The 15,911-nt window shown below is 45.8% G+C and overlaps 1 protein-coding gene across 1 annotated transcript; it reads left to right on the top strand.

Moving 5' to 3' along the window:
* Nucleotides 1–15,206: 15,206 nt before the first annotated feature.
* LOC104665612 (small EDRK-rich factor 2) lies at nucleotides 15,207–15,707 on the top strand. The gene has a single exon (XM_010367504.2). It carries the CDS (start codon nucleotides 15,253–15,255, stop codon nucleotides 15,430–15,432), a length of 180 nt encoding a protein of 59 aa, XP_010365806.1. The 5' UTR covers nucleotides 15,207–15,252; the 3' UTR covers nucleotides 15,433–15,707.
* Nucleotides 15,708–15,911: the final 204 nt, after the last annotated feature.

Below are 15,911 nucleotides of genomic sequence, written 5' to 3'. Positions count from 1 at the left end.
TAGCAAATCACCACACATGCAGCCGCTTTAAAAGACACAAAGTTATTAGCTCCCAGCATCCATGGACCAGTAGCCCTGGCACAGTGTGGCATAGCTGCGTTCTGTGCTCAGGGACTCTCATGGCAGAAATCCACTTTGGCTTTCAACGTGTTGGCTGGGCTGGGCTGTCTGCAGACTCTGGGGAAGAATCCACTTCCAAGTGCATCTAGGCTGTTAGCAGAATTCAGTTCAATGCAGTTGCAGAACTGAGATCCCTATCTCCTTGACACGCAGACCCCCTTATCTTCAAGCTAATAATTGCATGGCAAATCCTTCTCATGCTTCAAATCTCTGCCTTCCCCTTCTGCGACAGGCTGGAGAAAGATCTTCCCTTTCAGGGGCTCATACAATTTAGACTAGGTCCACCTGGTGATTCCAGGACAATCTTCCTATTTTAAGGTCAACTAATTTGTACCTTAATTACATTTTGCCACATATCCATGAATAACGCCAAAGGCAAAAGTCATGAGGTCCAAGCTCTGCCTTCCACAGCTGGTAAGGCAACTCTGCCTTAAGTCCTCAGGACCCAGCTCCCTTCTACTCACCACTCCATCACCCCTGGAAGGGACCCCTGCCCCCACAGCCCAGGATTCAACATCTGTATGCCAAGGCAGATGGGTATAGGGTTCATTCTGACTAGGTTTTAAGGAAAGTTCTCAGCAGCTGCTGCACAATGTTTCTGCCTTCATCCCATTGGTTCTACTTTGTGACACCCTCGCCTGGTTGTAAGGAAAGCTGGGCAAGATAGCTCCATTCTGGGTGTCAATGTGGCTGGGCACAAATTCTATCAATAAGAAAAAGATGGAAAATGAATAGTTGGGGACAATATATAAAAACAAAATCTGGGGAAAGCCCATCAAAACCCATTTTTCTCTCTTGTGCGCTTGGCCTTCAAGTCTTTTTTTTTTTTTTTTTTTTTTTTTTTTGAGACGGGGTCTCGCTCTGTCGCCCCGGCTGGAGTGCAGTGGCCGGATCTCAGCTCACTGCAAGCTCCACCTCCCGGGTTCACGCCATTCTCCTGCCTCAGCCTCCTGAGTAGCTGGGACTACAGGCGCCCGCCACCTCGCCCGGCTAGTTTTTTGTATTTTTTAGTAGAGACGGGGTTTCACCATGTTAACCAGGATAGTCTCGATCTCCTGACCTCGTGATCCGCCCGTCTCGGCCTCCCAAAGTGCTGGGATTACAGGCTTGAGCCACCGCGCCCGGCCGGCCTTCAAGTCTTTAAAACCTTTAGTTTGAAACTCAAGCTAAAACTGGCATTTTTGTTGCAGGCAATGGTCCTTTCCTCCTTCCCCAGGCAATCAGTCTCAGCCTCCAGCCCTGAATTTACTGGCAGAAAAGCTGAGGGAGAGGATGTGAATTTAGAGAAAAGATCATTATGGTACCACATTTGAATGCAGATACGGGAGCGGCTGTTGTCTCCTAATGTGCACCTCTCACCGTTAACTAGAAGTGTTCGACTCTAAGCTTCCTCTATGCTCCTACAAGGGGAAAGAAGGAATGGTGCAAGGCCATCTTCATGGCAGTATTTGGTCCCAAACCCTGTAAATATAATTCCATTTGTGAAGCCTAAAACAAGTAGATGTTCATTTTCTTTCACAAGAAAGGAAAAATGACATTCCATAATGTCATGCCGTTATAACCCATCTAACATGCAAAAAAAATCACAGAAATGGAGCCAATGATCTGTAGGAGCAATTTTCCAGTTTTGGCCATGCTTAAGGAATACAGTGGATGGGCCCGTCACAAGCAGCCAGTGCCATCAGTCGCAGCTCTGCATAACCTAAAGGTTCACAGAGGTGGTTCCTTGCCAGTCAGGAAGGGAGGATTTACCTGGGCAGGAGCTCTCCTGGCTAGTGGCACTCTAACTGGAGCACTCCTGGGACACGTGAAGACTTCATAATGCAGACTAGTACTTCAAGCAGTTTATTTTTTCCTGATTCCTGCTTCTTAGAAAGAGTAATAAATTAGTAATTTCTGAACCTAGAGTGACCTAGAAGGAAAAAAAACAGAAACATTTGATTCTGATCAATCTGAACGTGCAAAGTGGCTCAGCCACTTCCCAACTATGAGAACTTCTTAGCAAAACAACTTAAACTAGAAGCCTTCATTCTGGGATTAGGACATCAAACATATATCTTCTGTTCTTAGAGTCCTACTTCAAGGCTCTGAGTTCATATATGTGAATTCCAGGAACATTAGCAGATGCTCAGTGCAATCGGTAGTTTTTGGTGTTGTCATTGTACCATACGGGATCAGGATTGCATCATCATTAAAAATCAGTGTTGCTGAGCTCAGCTGCAAAGAAGTTTGATTAGACAATCCAAGCTACTCTTCCTAACCAAGATTCATCAGGTATTGAGAGAGGGTTGAAATGTCACTGTTGAGTTGCAGGACAGCATGGCTCTCAAATGACATTCTGTCCAGAGTGCAGGGAGCACCCACAGGTGCTTTCCAGTAAAGGCACTTCAGTCTCATTTCTAACACTCAGGAAACGCTGAAATGTGAGGACTTTACCTGCTCTGCCTCTGATGAAAATGGGCCAATAGCAAACACATAAGTCCCATTGTTTACCACGGCAATGCCCATGGCAAGAGATTTCCACATTCCCGCCCACCACCCCTCATGGCATGGCCAGAATGACCCAGGGCAGATAGAGTGGCTTTCTTGTGAGGATCAAAGGAATGAAAGCAGATGTCTGAAGAAATTCTTAGTTCAGGCCGGGCGCAATGGCTCATGCCTGTAATCTCAGCACTTTGGGAGCCCAAGGCAGACGGATCATGAGGCCAGGAGTTCAAAACCAGCCTGGCCAGCATGATGAAACCCCATCTCTACTAAAGATACAAAAAATTAGCTGGGCGTGGTGGTGCGTGCCTGTAATCCCAGCTACTCAGGAGGCTGGGGCGGGAGAATAGCTGGAACCTGGGAGGCAGAGGTTGCAGTGAGGAGATATCATGCCATTGCACTCCAGCCTGGGTGACAGGGCGAGACTCTATCTCGAAAGAAAGAAAGAAAGTAAAAAAGAAAGAAAGAAAGAAAGGAAAGGAAGAAAAGAAAAGAAAAGAAAAGAAAAAAGAAATTATTAGTCCAGCTACAGACCGTGGTGTTTGGGACACTCCCACATTCCCAAATCAAGACTAACCTTCAACAGGTCTCACAAGCTCCCAGTCATGCTGATGCACCAATCCAGGAGCCACAACTGGGAACCAGTGCTCCGGGGCAGCGGTCAGCAATCTAGAACCCTCCAGTGGGCCAAATCCCACCTGTCTCCTATGTTTAGACAGCCCTCAAACTACAAATGGTTTTTACATATTCGAATGGTTAGAGGTTACATATTCGAATGGTTTCATGATACTTGAAAATTATAAACAATTCTCATTTCAGCATCCATAGATAAAAGCACATTGAAACGGAAGCACATGGAAGTGTTGTCCGTGGCAGCAGTCCTCAACCTTTTTGGCACCAGGGACCAATTCCATGGAAGACAATTTTTCCATGCACTGGTGTTGGGAGTAAGGATGGTTTGGGGATGAAACTGTTCAACCTCAGATCATCAGGCATTAGTCAGATTCTCATAAGGAGTGCACAACCACTTAGATCCCTCACATGCACAGTTCACAACACGGTTCATGCTCCCATGAGAATCTAATGCCGCAGCTGATCTGACGAGAGGTGGAGCTCAGGTGGTAAAGTTCACTCACCCACTGCTTACCTCTTGTTGTGCGGCCCTGTTCCTAACAGGACATGGATTGGTACCAGTCCACAGCCCAGGGGTTGAAGACCCCTGGTCTATGGCTATTTTTTTTTTTTTTTTTTTTTTTTGAGACGGAGTCTCGCTCTGTCACCAGGTTGGAGTACAGTGTCGCGATCTGGGCTCACTGCAACCTCCACCTCCCAGGTTCAAGTGATTCTCCTGCCTCAGCCTCCTGAGTACAGGCGCACACCACCACACCTGGCTACTTTTTGTATTTTTAGCAGAGACGGAGTTTCACCATGTTGGTCAGGATGGTCTCGATCTCCTGACCTCATGATCCGCCCTCCTCGGCCTCCCAAAGCGCTGGGATTACAGGTGTGAGCTGCCGCGCCCGGGTCTATGGCTATTTTTGTGCTACAATGGCAGAGCTAAGCACTTGCAACTGAGACCACAGAGCCTGAAAATAAACACTATGTGGTCCTTTATAGAAAATGCCTCCTCTGGGGAAAGCAAATGGCTCCATGGAACACATGAAAGGGAAGGGTGATGCCCAGAGTCTGGTTTCCTGCTCTTTGTCCTGTGTTCCGGGTTCATCTTAAGATTAGTGCTTTACTGAGAATAACTTCTTTAATGCTTAGGTGTTAATAAAAGGAAAAGATATTTTTTTAAGTTGCCTTTAATCTTTCCCTTTCTGCTTATATTCAAATGAAAGCAATTACAGGGCAGAGGCCTGCTAAGAAGTATGATGATTTATGCAAAATTAATGTGGCAAGAGCTCGAACCAAATGTATTTATTAAAGTAACCCAAATAATCAGATCGTAGCAAATAGAAAGAAAAAAATATACAAACCTGTAATTCCTAGCCAGTATTTCATTTTCGTTTACATTTGAATGATAACACATCTTGTGGCAAATTATTTCAGACTTTTTCTAGCAGGAGAAAGGGGAAGAAAAATGCACTCATTGAAGGAAAGCTCTGCAAGAGGCAAAAGTGATAAACTTCCCCAAGCCCATTTACAAATGCAGTCAATGAAACAGAATTTTAATGAATTGTGCCACATAATCTGGCAGTTAATGAGCTGCAAAAGCCTTTGTCAATTGCAGTGACTGGGAACTAACTCTTTCAGTTTCAAGATCAATAAGAGAATTCTCTGCTCTGCGTTACCCAAAAGGGAACTCTGGGGAGAAAGGAAGTTGTCAGAGGAATGTCATCTCTCCAGGTCTCAGCAGCAAGTCCGCCATCTGTTTTGTGTGTCTCCTCCACCACTCCCCTGCAAACCTGTATATTTAAATCCCAACTTCAGACTGAGGAGTAAAAGACAGTTTGGAGATCAAACAGCACAAGTCCTGTGAATTGCCAACACAAAATGACAACAAAAAGGTTTGAATGACTCTAAAAATATCTCCCAATATTTTAGAAACTGTATTGAGTCCAGATGCTGTTCCGGACCTCTGGGAGGGGGTAAAACCCTTGACATTCAGTGTTTTTGATAGACAAAGGCAATGGGAAGTGGGTTGTTGAGGATTAAACAGGCCTCAGGCATCCTGCTAATTTGTCCTTCCATAACACTTCTTTTATCTGCTGTTTTCATTGCTCTGCCGCCAAATAATCACATTCTTTTTCAGAGGTCTGGGATTTGCAAGTATGGTATGATCCATCTCTATCACCCAGAGTTGTTGCTAGGGAGATGTGGTTGTTGCTATGGTCCTAATGCCACAGGACCTAAGAAATCCCAGGTGGAAAAGACTCATCATTCAACAGCAGATCGACAACATTTATTGAGCACGCACCAAGTGGAAACAATGAGGAACCTTGGGAAGACAGAGATGAATGAGACCTCAAAACCACCTTTAATTTGCTCTTAGACCACTGGAGAAGACAGACAATTAGGCTTGTTGAATGAATTAATAGACAATAGAGTTATAGATTTCTTGTTTGGCAGGGGCCTTAAAAAGATTTTAGTTCATGTTAGGAACCCAGTGAATATGTTTCAATTGAGAGGCAAGAAACGTATATGTCATTTCAACACCCATACAAACTAAGTGAAGCTATTCCTACCACATCATCCCCCAACACCCAATCTTGGAGTTTACTTAGAGGCAATTTCCACTACACCTGTGTTTTCGCCCATTAAGGCTCTCTCTCCCTCTCTGGCATCAGGTGTGAAACTATTAGCAAAAGCCACAAGAAAGCAATTTCAGGAAGGGAAAGCCTCATAAAATGTGAAAAATTAAAGCGGTCCTGAATGTTGCATTGAGGAAATTGCCACGGGCAATCCCATTCTGTCAACAAAATGTTCCACTTGGCTGCAACCAAGACACCAGTGAAATGTTTTGACACATGGCATGGTAGGGAAAAGGGAGAATGAGGCACTCAGAGAATCAGGCTGCCCCAGATCACCCAGCATTCATTCTAATATTTAGTAAACTCTGTCAGACTGGAAAGAGATAAAAAGATGTAGTCCCTGTCTTCGAGCAGTTTACAATCTAGCCAAAGAGGTAGGTTTGCATACAGATCTTCTTAACAGAGGGGAAAATGAAGCAATTCCTATAAGAAGTGCCACTGAATACCAGAAAAAGAGGTGAGACCTGCTTCTACTTCAAGAAGACCTGAAATGCGATAGCAGCCCTTCTGAATAAAGGAAACGAGTCATCCAAAAAGTGCCATGGAAGGAGACTCATCTCAGGGGCGAGAGGCTTTGGGCCCCAGAGCCCAGATTTGCCCTTCTATGGTTAACTTCTCCTTGGACTTGGGAATGGGGGTCTGAAGGCTTTTACTGATCAGATCCAATGGTAATGTGAAATCTTTCTCTCAAGTGCCATTGCACAGCTGAGGCGAGGCTAGAATATTCAGACAAGATCAAATCAAGTGTCAAAAGTTAAAAAAGAACTTTGAAAATGGATAGCCCAAATTATCAAGCATGATGACCTCATCTTTCACTCGTGGCCCTCCTTTCCCTTGAGGGGCTCCTCTTTCCTGGAGCTGCCTTATATCTTTGTAGTGGACACCATGTCAGCATCACCCAAGATGCTGGGAGCCCATGCCAGGACACTCCTCTCCTTCAAATCTGAATACAAGAGGAGATGCTTTTAGAGAGGGGAGTTTCCTGCCCATAAGTTCGGTTCTGATTTCTTCTCCAAGAAGCCACCTTGGAGGACCTCAAAAGGAGCACCCCCTCGGAAGAATTCCTATTGCCCACAGGGTCACAGTTTGCAGCAACCTGCACACAACACAATAGCCAGCCTCGGCACATGGAGCTACAGACGTGCAGAGCTGGAGGTGAGCAGGTGCAGGCAAAGATGTTCAGTTTTCTTCAACATCTGTGCTGGAAGCAGCAGACTGTCTTTCCGTGCCACTAATTCAAACTACAAAGAAGGATGTGCTGCCATTTCAACTTCTTCAAATGTGAAAAAGTAGCAAATCTTATTCCTCTCCTTCCAATCCAATTCAGAGTCTCCTCTCTGGCTTTCTGAATCTCCAATGGCTTCCTCTTCTGTCCATCCACCACATCTACAGAGGACCCAGCCACTCCCAAATGCCTTTTCCATCTTCAGCCAGGCTGATTTCAGAAATAATTATTCATCAGCACCTGCAAAGAGTCAGATGCAGTCTTCAACATGGAGGAAACGAAATCCAGTGAGACTTAGCTGCTGCCTTCAGAGAGCTTACCACCAGTAAGGGAGCCATGCAGGCAAGCCAGGGATGACCGCAACCACTGGAAGCACAAGACGCACAGGCTCAGTAACCCTGTGTGCAGATGAGTAGGGATTGGATTGTCAAAAAGGTGGTGAGTGGTGTCCAAGTAAGTGGTCTATGAAAAGTCACACCAAAACACAGCATAGCTCATCCACAAAGCCACAGACCATGCAGTGTAGCAGGAGCAGGAGGGTTAGAAAAAGATGAAGTGACACTGTCAAGACAAAGCCAGCCCAGGAAGGATCTGGTGAGCCACACCGAGGAAGTTCATCTTCATTCTGAACACAATAAAACCCCATAAGTGGTTAAAGCAAAGGGAGATGTGCATTTCCAGAGAGCACCCTGGTGGCTCTGGGGAGGCTGGCTGAGGAGAGTCGCACAGCTGGAGGACAGTTCCAGCATTGTTGCCAGGAAGCTGCTAAGGCCAGTAGGATGGCAGCGAGCCCAACATCAGAAAGAGGAGGCTGTATCTGAGCAGTATCTAGGAAAGAAATTTGCAGTACTTGGCAGCTAACTGAAGCTCAGGTGTGAAGGAAGGCAAGCACACGTGAGTTCATTCCTTCCTCTGCCCCTTTGCCCAGGCAGTACTCCAGCCTGAAATGCCCCCTGCCCTTTCCTCATCCACCCTGGCCTAAAACCACTCTCACCTGCCCCCAGGAAGTCATCCCTAACAGCCTCCACCCACACTGTTCTTTCCTTTCTCCCCGACACTCGGTCAGGACCTACCAGCTGAAAGCTGAGCAAGGCTGTGCTGCTGCTGCATATTTCCATTGCTCCCTCTGCCTACTGGATGCAGCTCCCTGCAGGTAGACCAGGTCTTCCAGCCAATGTTGCTTCCCATGCATCTTCCACCTCTCTCAGTGTCATTTTATCCTCATTTGCATATGTAACTGCCACACAACAGTCTCAGCAGATGCAATAATAACTGGCTATCAAACTGTCATCTTTTGAGAGCCAGGTATGTACCAGGCATCACTCTTTTTATCTATCTATGTATCTATCCATCTACCACTATGTCTATATTTTTATGTATATTCTTATACATAAAATAGTAGTATAAATATACTACTATATAAAAATATAAAAATAGTAGTATATTTTTTACGCATATTCTTGTCCTTCTAGTCTTAACAACAACTCTTCAGGGTAGGAAGAATTATTTGCTTTCCAGAACCAGAACCAAGTGTTAAAGTGTTTCATCAGAAACTGAGAAGGGCCTGAGATGCTATCGTGCTTCATAGGCTAATAAGTTAACCTGCCACCATTTTAGATACATATAGTGACAGAAGACACAAGACACCTGGATCAGAGACAAAGACCATGTATTACTCACAGCAAAAGCAGCAGCTGGAGCAGTTGCTAGCATCCGTTTTTTTTAAACCCCAACCTCCACAAGGTGACATGGTGAGGTCCAATGGTGCCTGCATGTCACAGGACAGGAACCCCAAAATGACAAAACCCTGATCTTAGATAGGGCTACTGGCAACTTCCATTCTCCATTACAGAGAGAGATCTGTTTTTAAAATTGGAATGTAAGCACGTCCCTCCAGGGAGGGGAGTGGGAGTTACCTATCCTGGAAAGTCTCCAGAGAAGGAGCCATTGCTAAAGCTTTATTATTTCTGGTTTCTATGGCTAGTATTCAAAATACTTGAACAGACAGTCTGAGAAATGCAGGAACACAAACACCGAGCCATGATGTGCTGTTCCCCCTGCTTGTCTCTGGATGGCCCATGATGGTTCCTTGGTTTATAGCTCCTTGTTCTAGGACCCACGTCACTCTCCCCAAGGGTAGGCTCTGCGGAATCACAGCCAATTAGTAATGGCTGCCACATAACTACCACAGGCTATGAACCATGCCAGATGCTTTACAAACTATCTCTAATCCCTGTAGCAACCCAGTGAGGTGGGTATGATCGCTCCCACCTTAAACACGAGGAAGTTATGACTTGCAGGTGAGTGTCTTATTACTACACGGTGGAAGCAAGATTCTTTGGCAGGGCAATCTGACTACAAACCCTGTGCTTTTCTTTACTCTTAAAGCCTTGAGAGTCTCCTTGGGTCCCTGAAGAGGTCAGGCTCCTCTTTGCCTCAGTGGAAGGAGCCGAGGAGCTGCCTTGCTTACTATTAATTAAAAAAGCTATTACTTAACCAGACCCTTCCTAGTAAGGTGGCCTTTTAAGAATAGCAATTAAGAGTCTGTATTTTTTAAGCAGATCCAATTTAACTTAGAGCAGGACAAGATAAAGGGTACAAGCTCATTAACTAAAAACGCCATGCTACCTTTGCTACGAAAAGGAGTTTTTAAAAAATCCAAGTACCTTAAGAAAATTAAAACAACATCCAGGCAGCTTCCTACATGCATACAAAACACAACCACAACATTACAGCTGCGCATGCCAAAGCTCAGTGTGATAATGTCATTGCCTTTCCAGGCACCAAGCAGATGGGGATGGGGCAAAAAACAGCAGGTGGTGGAGTAGAGACCCCGCAGAGCTGCAGCCACAACCTGCCCTATTTGCACCACGCCTGTCCCAGCCAACTCCTGTCACCAGCCCACGAGAACCCCGGGCCACAGTCAAACCAGCTTGCAAAGAAAAGCCTAGGAATACTTGTTTTACGATTATTGCTTTTAAATCCCTACCACCCAACTCGCACTTCTTTTTCTTGGGGTCAGAACCATGAGTGGCACCTGCTGGGCATTTCATTAAGGCTGCAGACGTTAGACATCTGCCAAGTTGGAAGACAGAGCGGCCTGTGTAAAAGAGGGCAATAGCCACACACCAGTCACGGAGGTTCAGGTCGGTCCGGCGGACTATCGTCACGAGAACCAACCATTTTGGGCTGCTGCTCTGGTTCCAGGTTGAACAAGGAGTGTGTCGTCCGCCCTGTTCCACCACGAACCCAATCCCTTTGAGGACCTGTTCGCAAGGAGGTTTAATTGAATGGAGACAGATGGGACACTGGATTCAGGCAATGATTTGTGATGAGGCTGCCAGTGTGCACACACCGTGACTGATGAAGTGTGCAGCAACAACAACGCACCTCGCAAGGCCCTGCTCTTTCCCCAAGCAGCTCCTTCATCTCTCCTCCTGGCCTCACTATTAAAAATGGGGGAAAAGGTGGGAAAAGGTGGAATTACTGTGAAGTAGTCTGTATAAGTGAAGCATCTATGAACTTGCTCCCATACACAGCGCTGACCGTGGATCCAGGCCCATTTTAGAATGAAGTTTCAATGACACTGAAAGAAAACATATGGTTCTCTTGTAATAACATGGCACTGTGTAGACATAACCTAAATTTGAAAACCTCTTAAAATAGAAACCTTGATTCCATCTGTCCCTTAAAAAAGAAAAACTCATAATTGCTTATAACCATGTTCATTTACCATTTTCTCAAATGTTTAACAGCTGGTGAGGGGCAGAGGCTTGAAGAGCAGGAGGAGACAGCGGTAATTAATAAAAGTTGTTATCCTGCCTTGATTTCAAATATTATCAGGGCTTAAAATGTCAAAACTATGCTCCCACATTCCTCAAATGACTCGCCCATAACGTGTCGTAACTGAATCCAGCCCACATATTCACCCTGGAGGATTCTAAAGAATGAACAAGCTAACCCTGACAACAGTACTTCTTTTGAAGGACTTTTGAAGGCTTTGACTCAGGGAGAACCATTTGCAGAGAGAACTCAATTGATGGAGAAGAGTATATGCCAAATATTTATGTCTTAAAGTTCAAATTGAACTTCTTTTCAAGACAAGGAATCAAAGCAGCAGGAAGCTGGAACCTGGTAATACATCTGTTTCTGCAGGAAAATGTCACTGGTTACACCTAAAGATGCACGTGTCTGTATAGAGCTGGTATATCTCTTGGGAAGGATTCCAATAGACGTATTCACAGGTACACTTTAGCTGTAGAGTGTCTTGTAGCACTCTGAGGATAATTTGCCTTACTGAGGCAGTCTCCTGTCCAAGACAGTTTCTTAGAGCCGGGTGTGAGGACCACAAGCCCAGATTGCCCGTGATGTTTGTAGGCCCTGCACACTCACTCCTGACCCTCATGTTTGCAGAATCAGAGTCCCCGGGTGGTCCCAGACTGCATGCCAGCCACCCCTCAGCTGATTCTGATGCAGAGTCAGGTCTGGCACCAACGCAATCAGGGCTGCTGCCTCCCTGGCCACGCCCACTGGGCACCTGCAACAGTAAGGCAGGTCCCTCCTGTCCAGCTAGCTCTCTGCAACCATGCCTGGAGGTAGTATTTAGCCCACAATTTCATGAGGGCAATGAAAGGATTTGTTGAAAATGACTGAACACATACCACCTGGAAGGAGGAGAATCTTGGAGAGTTAAATTCACCATTATGATAGGGCACCCTGGAAATGACCATCTGCAGGGTCCCTACATCGCCTGCTGGTTCTTCCTCTTCAGAGAATAGTGAAGGGTTCTCTGCTAAATCATGCGCTCAGTTGTCATCCAGACTGAGGTTGCGGGTAGCCCTCAGGTTCTGCTGGAGTGCTTCCCACCCGACCTCTTCCCCTGCCAGCCTGCACAGTCAGAACCTACATATGAAAAACCCTCAGCCTCTTCATCTGTAATTCCCAGACTTCACTTAGGCAGATGGCGTAGGAGAAATCATAACAACAATTGACTTTTGTTGAGAGACAGGCCCCCATGCAAGGGTTTTGCATGCACATCTTGCTTAATCTGCACACCTCCCCTATAAAGAACCTGTACAACAACGATTTTGTGATGAACAAATGAAGGCACAGAAAGGCTAAGAAACTTCCCCAAGGATGCACAATTGGCCAGTGCTAATATAACGAAGTAGTTTCCTTAGAGCAAGCTTGTTCAACCTGCGGCCTCCTGGCCCCACGCAGCCCAGGACAGCTTTGAAGTCGCCCAACACAAACTCACAAACTTCCGTAAAACATTGCAAGATGTTTTTGCTATTTTTTTTTTTTTTTTTTTTTTTTTAGCTCATCAGCTATCATTAGCATTAGCGTATTTTATGTGTGGCTCAAGACAATTGTTCTTCCAATGTGGCTCAGGGAATCCAAAAGTACAGAGAAACCCCCTCACTTAGTTAATGTGTCTAAGGTCCAAGGATGTTGGATATTTTACGTAACTGCTCTAAGCTTTATCTTCCTCACCTAAGAAAGAAAAATGATACTAATAGAATTGTCATGGAGCTAGATGAGTGTAGTGGTTAATTTTACGTGTCAACTTGACTAGGTAAAGGGATGACAGAATAGATGGTAAAACATTTCTCGGTGTATCTGTGAGGCTGTGTCCAGAAGAGATGAGCATTTGCGTCAGGGGACTAAGCAAAGCAGAGCCACCCTCCCCAGCATGGGGAGGCATCATCCAGTCCTTGGAGGACCCAAACAGAGCAAGAAGGTGGAGGAAGGGCAACGGTGCTCCCTCTGCTTGAACTGGGCCATCCATTTTCTCCTGCCCTTGGACATTGGAGCTTCCTGGTACTCATTCAGGCCTTTGGCCTCAGACTGAATTATACCGTGACCTTTCCTGGCCCTCCACCTTGCAGATAGCATATTGTGAAACTTCTCAGCCTTCATAATTGCATGAGCCAATTCCCATAACAAATCTCCTTTTATATCTATATCTTTATTTGTGCTATTGTTTCTGTTTCTCTAGAAACCCTGACTAATACAGTGGGTTAATTTGTAAAATGCTCAGAACATTACCAGTGCCTCATAAGCTCTCAATAAAGGCTGTTGTTCCTGATTTTGTATAGTTCCTAAGACGGTTCCTTCCCTCTGGTGCTCTGTGTCTGTGCAAATAACCCACCCCTACTGCAAGAAGCAGTATCCCTCCCCATGTGTGCTCTGGGCCCCTGTACCGCCTTCCAGCCTAAGGGCTCCGAAGCCCCCTGGACAGTGACCATTGACAAAGAGTGTTTGCTTAACCAAACTTTAGTTAGGCTCTCAGCCTTCTCCTAGTTCCATATGTGCACCTCCTCATAAAAATCCAGCTTCAGCAAGAACCCTGCCAAGTCAGTTTTGTAAGAATCCCCCCACCCTCAATATATGATCACCCTCCATATCTGACCAGGTTCTTCATCCTCCACCATCCTCCAGGTAATGTCTGGTCACCCTGGCCCCTCTTCAGCAAGGATCCTATTAGGTCTGTTTAGCCAAAATCCCCCTTACCCTTGATGTTTCCTCTTGACAATTTTCCATCCACTTTCTCCCAACTTGCTCCTTGGCTGTGAACCTCATGTGTGCGTGCTGTATTTCCAGTTGAGCCCAGTCTCTCTTCCCTGTGGCAAAATCCCATTGCAGTCGTCCCTTTACCTATTGTGATATCTTGAATAAAGTCTTCTTTACTGTGCTTTAACAAGTATTGTTGGCCAGGCGCAGTGGCTCATGCCTGTAATCCCAGCATTTGGGAAGGCTGAGGCGGGCAGATTACCTGAGGTCAGGAGTTCAAGACCAGCCTGGCCAACATGGTGAAACACTATCTCTATTTTTAAAAAAATACAAAAATTAGCCGGGCGTGGTAGCGCACACCTGTAATCCTAGCTACTCGGGAGACTGAGTCAGGAGAGTTGCTTAAGCCAGGGAGACGGAGGTTGCAGTGAGCCAAGAGGGTGCCCCTGTACTCCAGCCTGGGGGACAGAGCGAGACTCAGTCTCAAAAGCAAACAAACAAACAAAAAATGTTGTTGAATAATTTTTTCCTTAACGCCATCTTCCACCTTCTTCTCCTTTGAGCCATGTTTCCCCCTGCAAAAACAACAAAAAGGGGACACCCTGGTTGTATGACAGGAAGAGTGCCTTCTTAGTGACAGCCTTAGCCAAGAACAGATTTTCCTCCATCGCACACAAATGTGGCTGTTGTGGCACTTCCTCTCTACCATTATTAACCCTCCTGCCAACCCCACCCACCCCACCCCACCGCAGCAGTTGAGCCTCCACATCCATCAGCTTGTCCTCAGCCCCCACCAGCCTAGTCTGCACTTGCTGAAAGAAAAACTTCAGCATCTAAACTACTTACAAAAACTGAACTTGCCTTTCCTGTGTCATGGGCATGTGGGGTGCAGCTGGGCTGCAGGGACGACAGAAGCCAGGCCCTACTTCACTCACATGGGATGGCCTGTCTTCTGTTAATCTTACCATTTCTTCCCGCCCAGACCAGTTTTCATCCCCTCTATGAAGCCTTTATGTGCACTCCAGCCTACACCAACTCTCCCTTCTCTCTTTTCTCTGAAGTGACCCAGAAATCCCATTACTAGGCATATACCCAAAGGAATATAAATTGTTCTACCATAAAAACACATGTACACATATGTTCATTGCAGCACTATTCACAATAACAAAGACATGGAATCAACCTAGATGCCCATCAATAGTAGACTGGATAAAGACAATGTGGAATACTACCCAGCCATAAAAAAGAACAAGGTCATATCCTTTGCAGCAACACGGATGGATCTAGACATCTTTGTCCTAGGTGAACTAACATAAGGAACAGAAACCAAACACCACATGGTCTCACTGATAACTGACAGCTAAACACTGAGCACAGATGGACACAAAGAAGGGGACAATGAACACCAGGGCCTGCTTGAGGGCGGCTGGGTGGAAGGAGGATGAGGGTCGCAAAACTAACCTACCGGGCACCGTGCTTATTGCCTGGGTAACTAAATAATCTGTACATCAAACCTCTGCAACGTGTAATTTACCCATGTAACGAACCTGCATGTGTACCCCTGAAACTAAAATAAAACTATATTTTTAAAAAAATAAAAAATAGGGACAGAACGAGGGGACGTAACGGAGGCAGGTCGGAGCCGCTGCCGTCGCCATGACCCGCGGTAACCAGCGTGAGCTCGCCCGCCAGAAGAATATGAAAAAGCAGAGCGACTCGGTTAAGGGAAAGCGCCGAGATGACGGGCTTTCTGCTGCCGCCCGCAAGCAGAGGGACTCGGAGATCATGCAGCAGAAGCAGAAAAAGGCAAACGAGAAGAAGGAGGAACCCAAGTAGCTTTGTGGCTTCGTGTCCAACCCTCTTGCCCTTCGCCTGTGTGCCTGGAGCCAGTCCCACCACGCTCGCGTTTCCTCCTGTATAGTGCTCACAGGTCCCAGCACCGATGGCATTCCCTTTGCCCTGAGTCTGCAGTGGGTCCCTTTTGTGCTTCCTTCCCCTCAGGTAGCCTCTCTCCCCCTGGGTCACTCCCGGGGGTGAGGGGGTTACCCCTTCCCAGTGTTTTTTATTCCTGTGGGGCTCACCCCAAAGTATTAAAAGTAGCTTTGTAATTCCAAAAAAAAAAATAAAATAAAATAAAATAAAATAAAATAAAATAAAAAATAAAAAATAAATAAAACAGGCTTTGGGCTGGATTTGGCCCACAGGACAGTTTGCCAACATCTGAGTTTTAAAAACAAAAAAGAAGCAAATTTCAGATCAGTGTGTACAAGTTGAAGAACAAAGTTCCCCTGTCTAGATAGAAACAAAATAACATA

Source organism: Rhinopithecus roxellana, chromosome 14 (genome assembly GCF_007565055.1).
Source record: "Rhinopithecus roxellana isolate Shanxi Qingling chromosome 14, ASM756505v1, whole genome shotgun sequence".
NCBI classification, from domain to species: domain Eukaryota; kingdom Metazoa; phylum Chordata; class Mammalia; order Primates; family Cercopithecidae; genus Rhinopithecus; species Rhinopithecus roxellana.
The sequence above is the reverse complement of the archived record's forward strand: the minus strand, read 5'-3'. Positions and strand labels throughout refer to the sequence as shown.

What these genes read in the sequence shown, in the direction of transcription:
- LOC104665612 (XM_010367504.2), top strand. Translation starts at nt 15,253, where the DNA reads ATGACCCGCGGTAACCAGCGTGAGCTCGCCCGCCAGAAGAATATGAAA.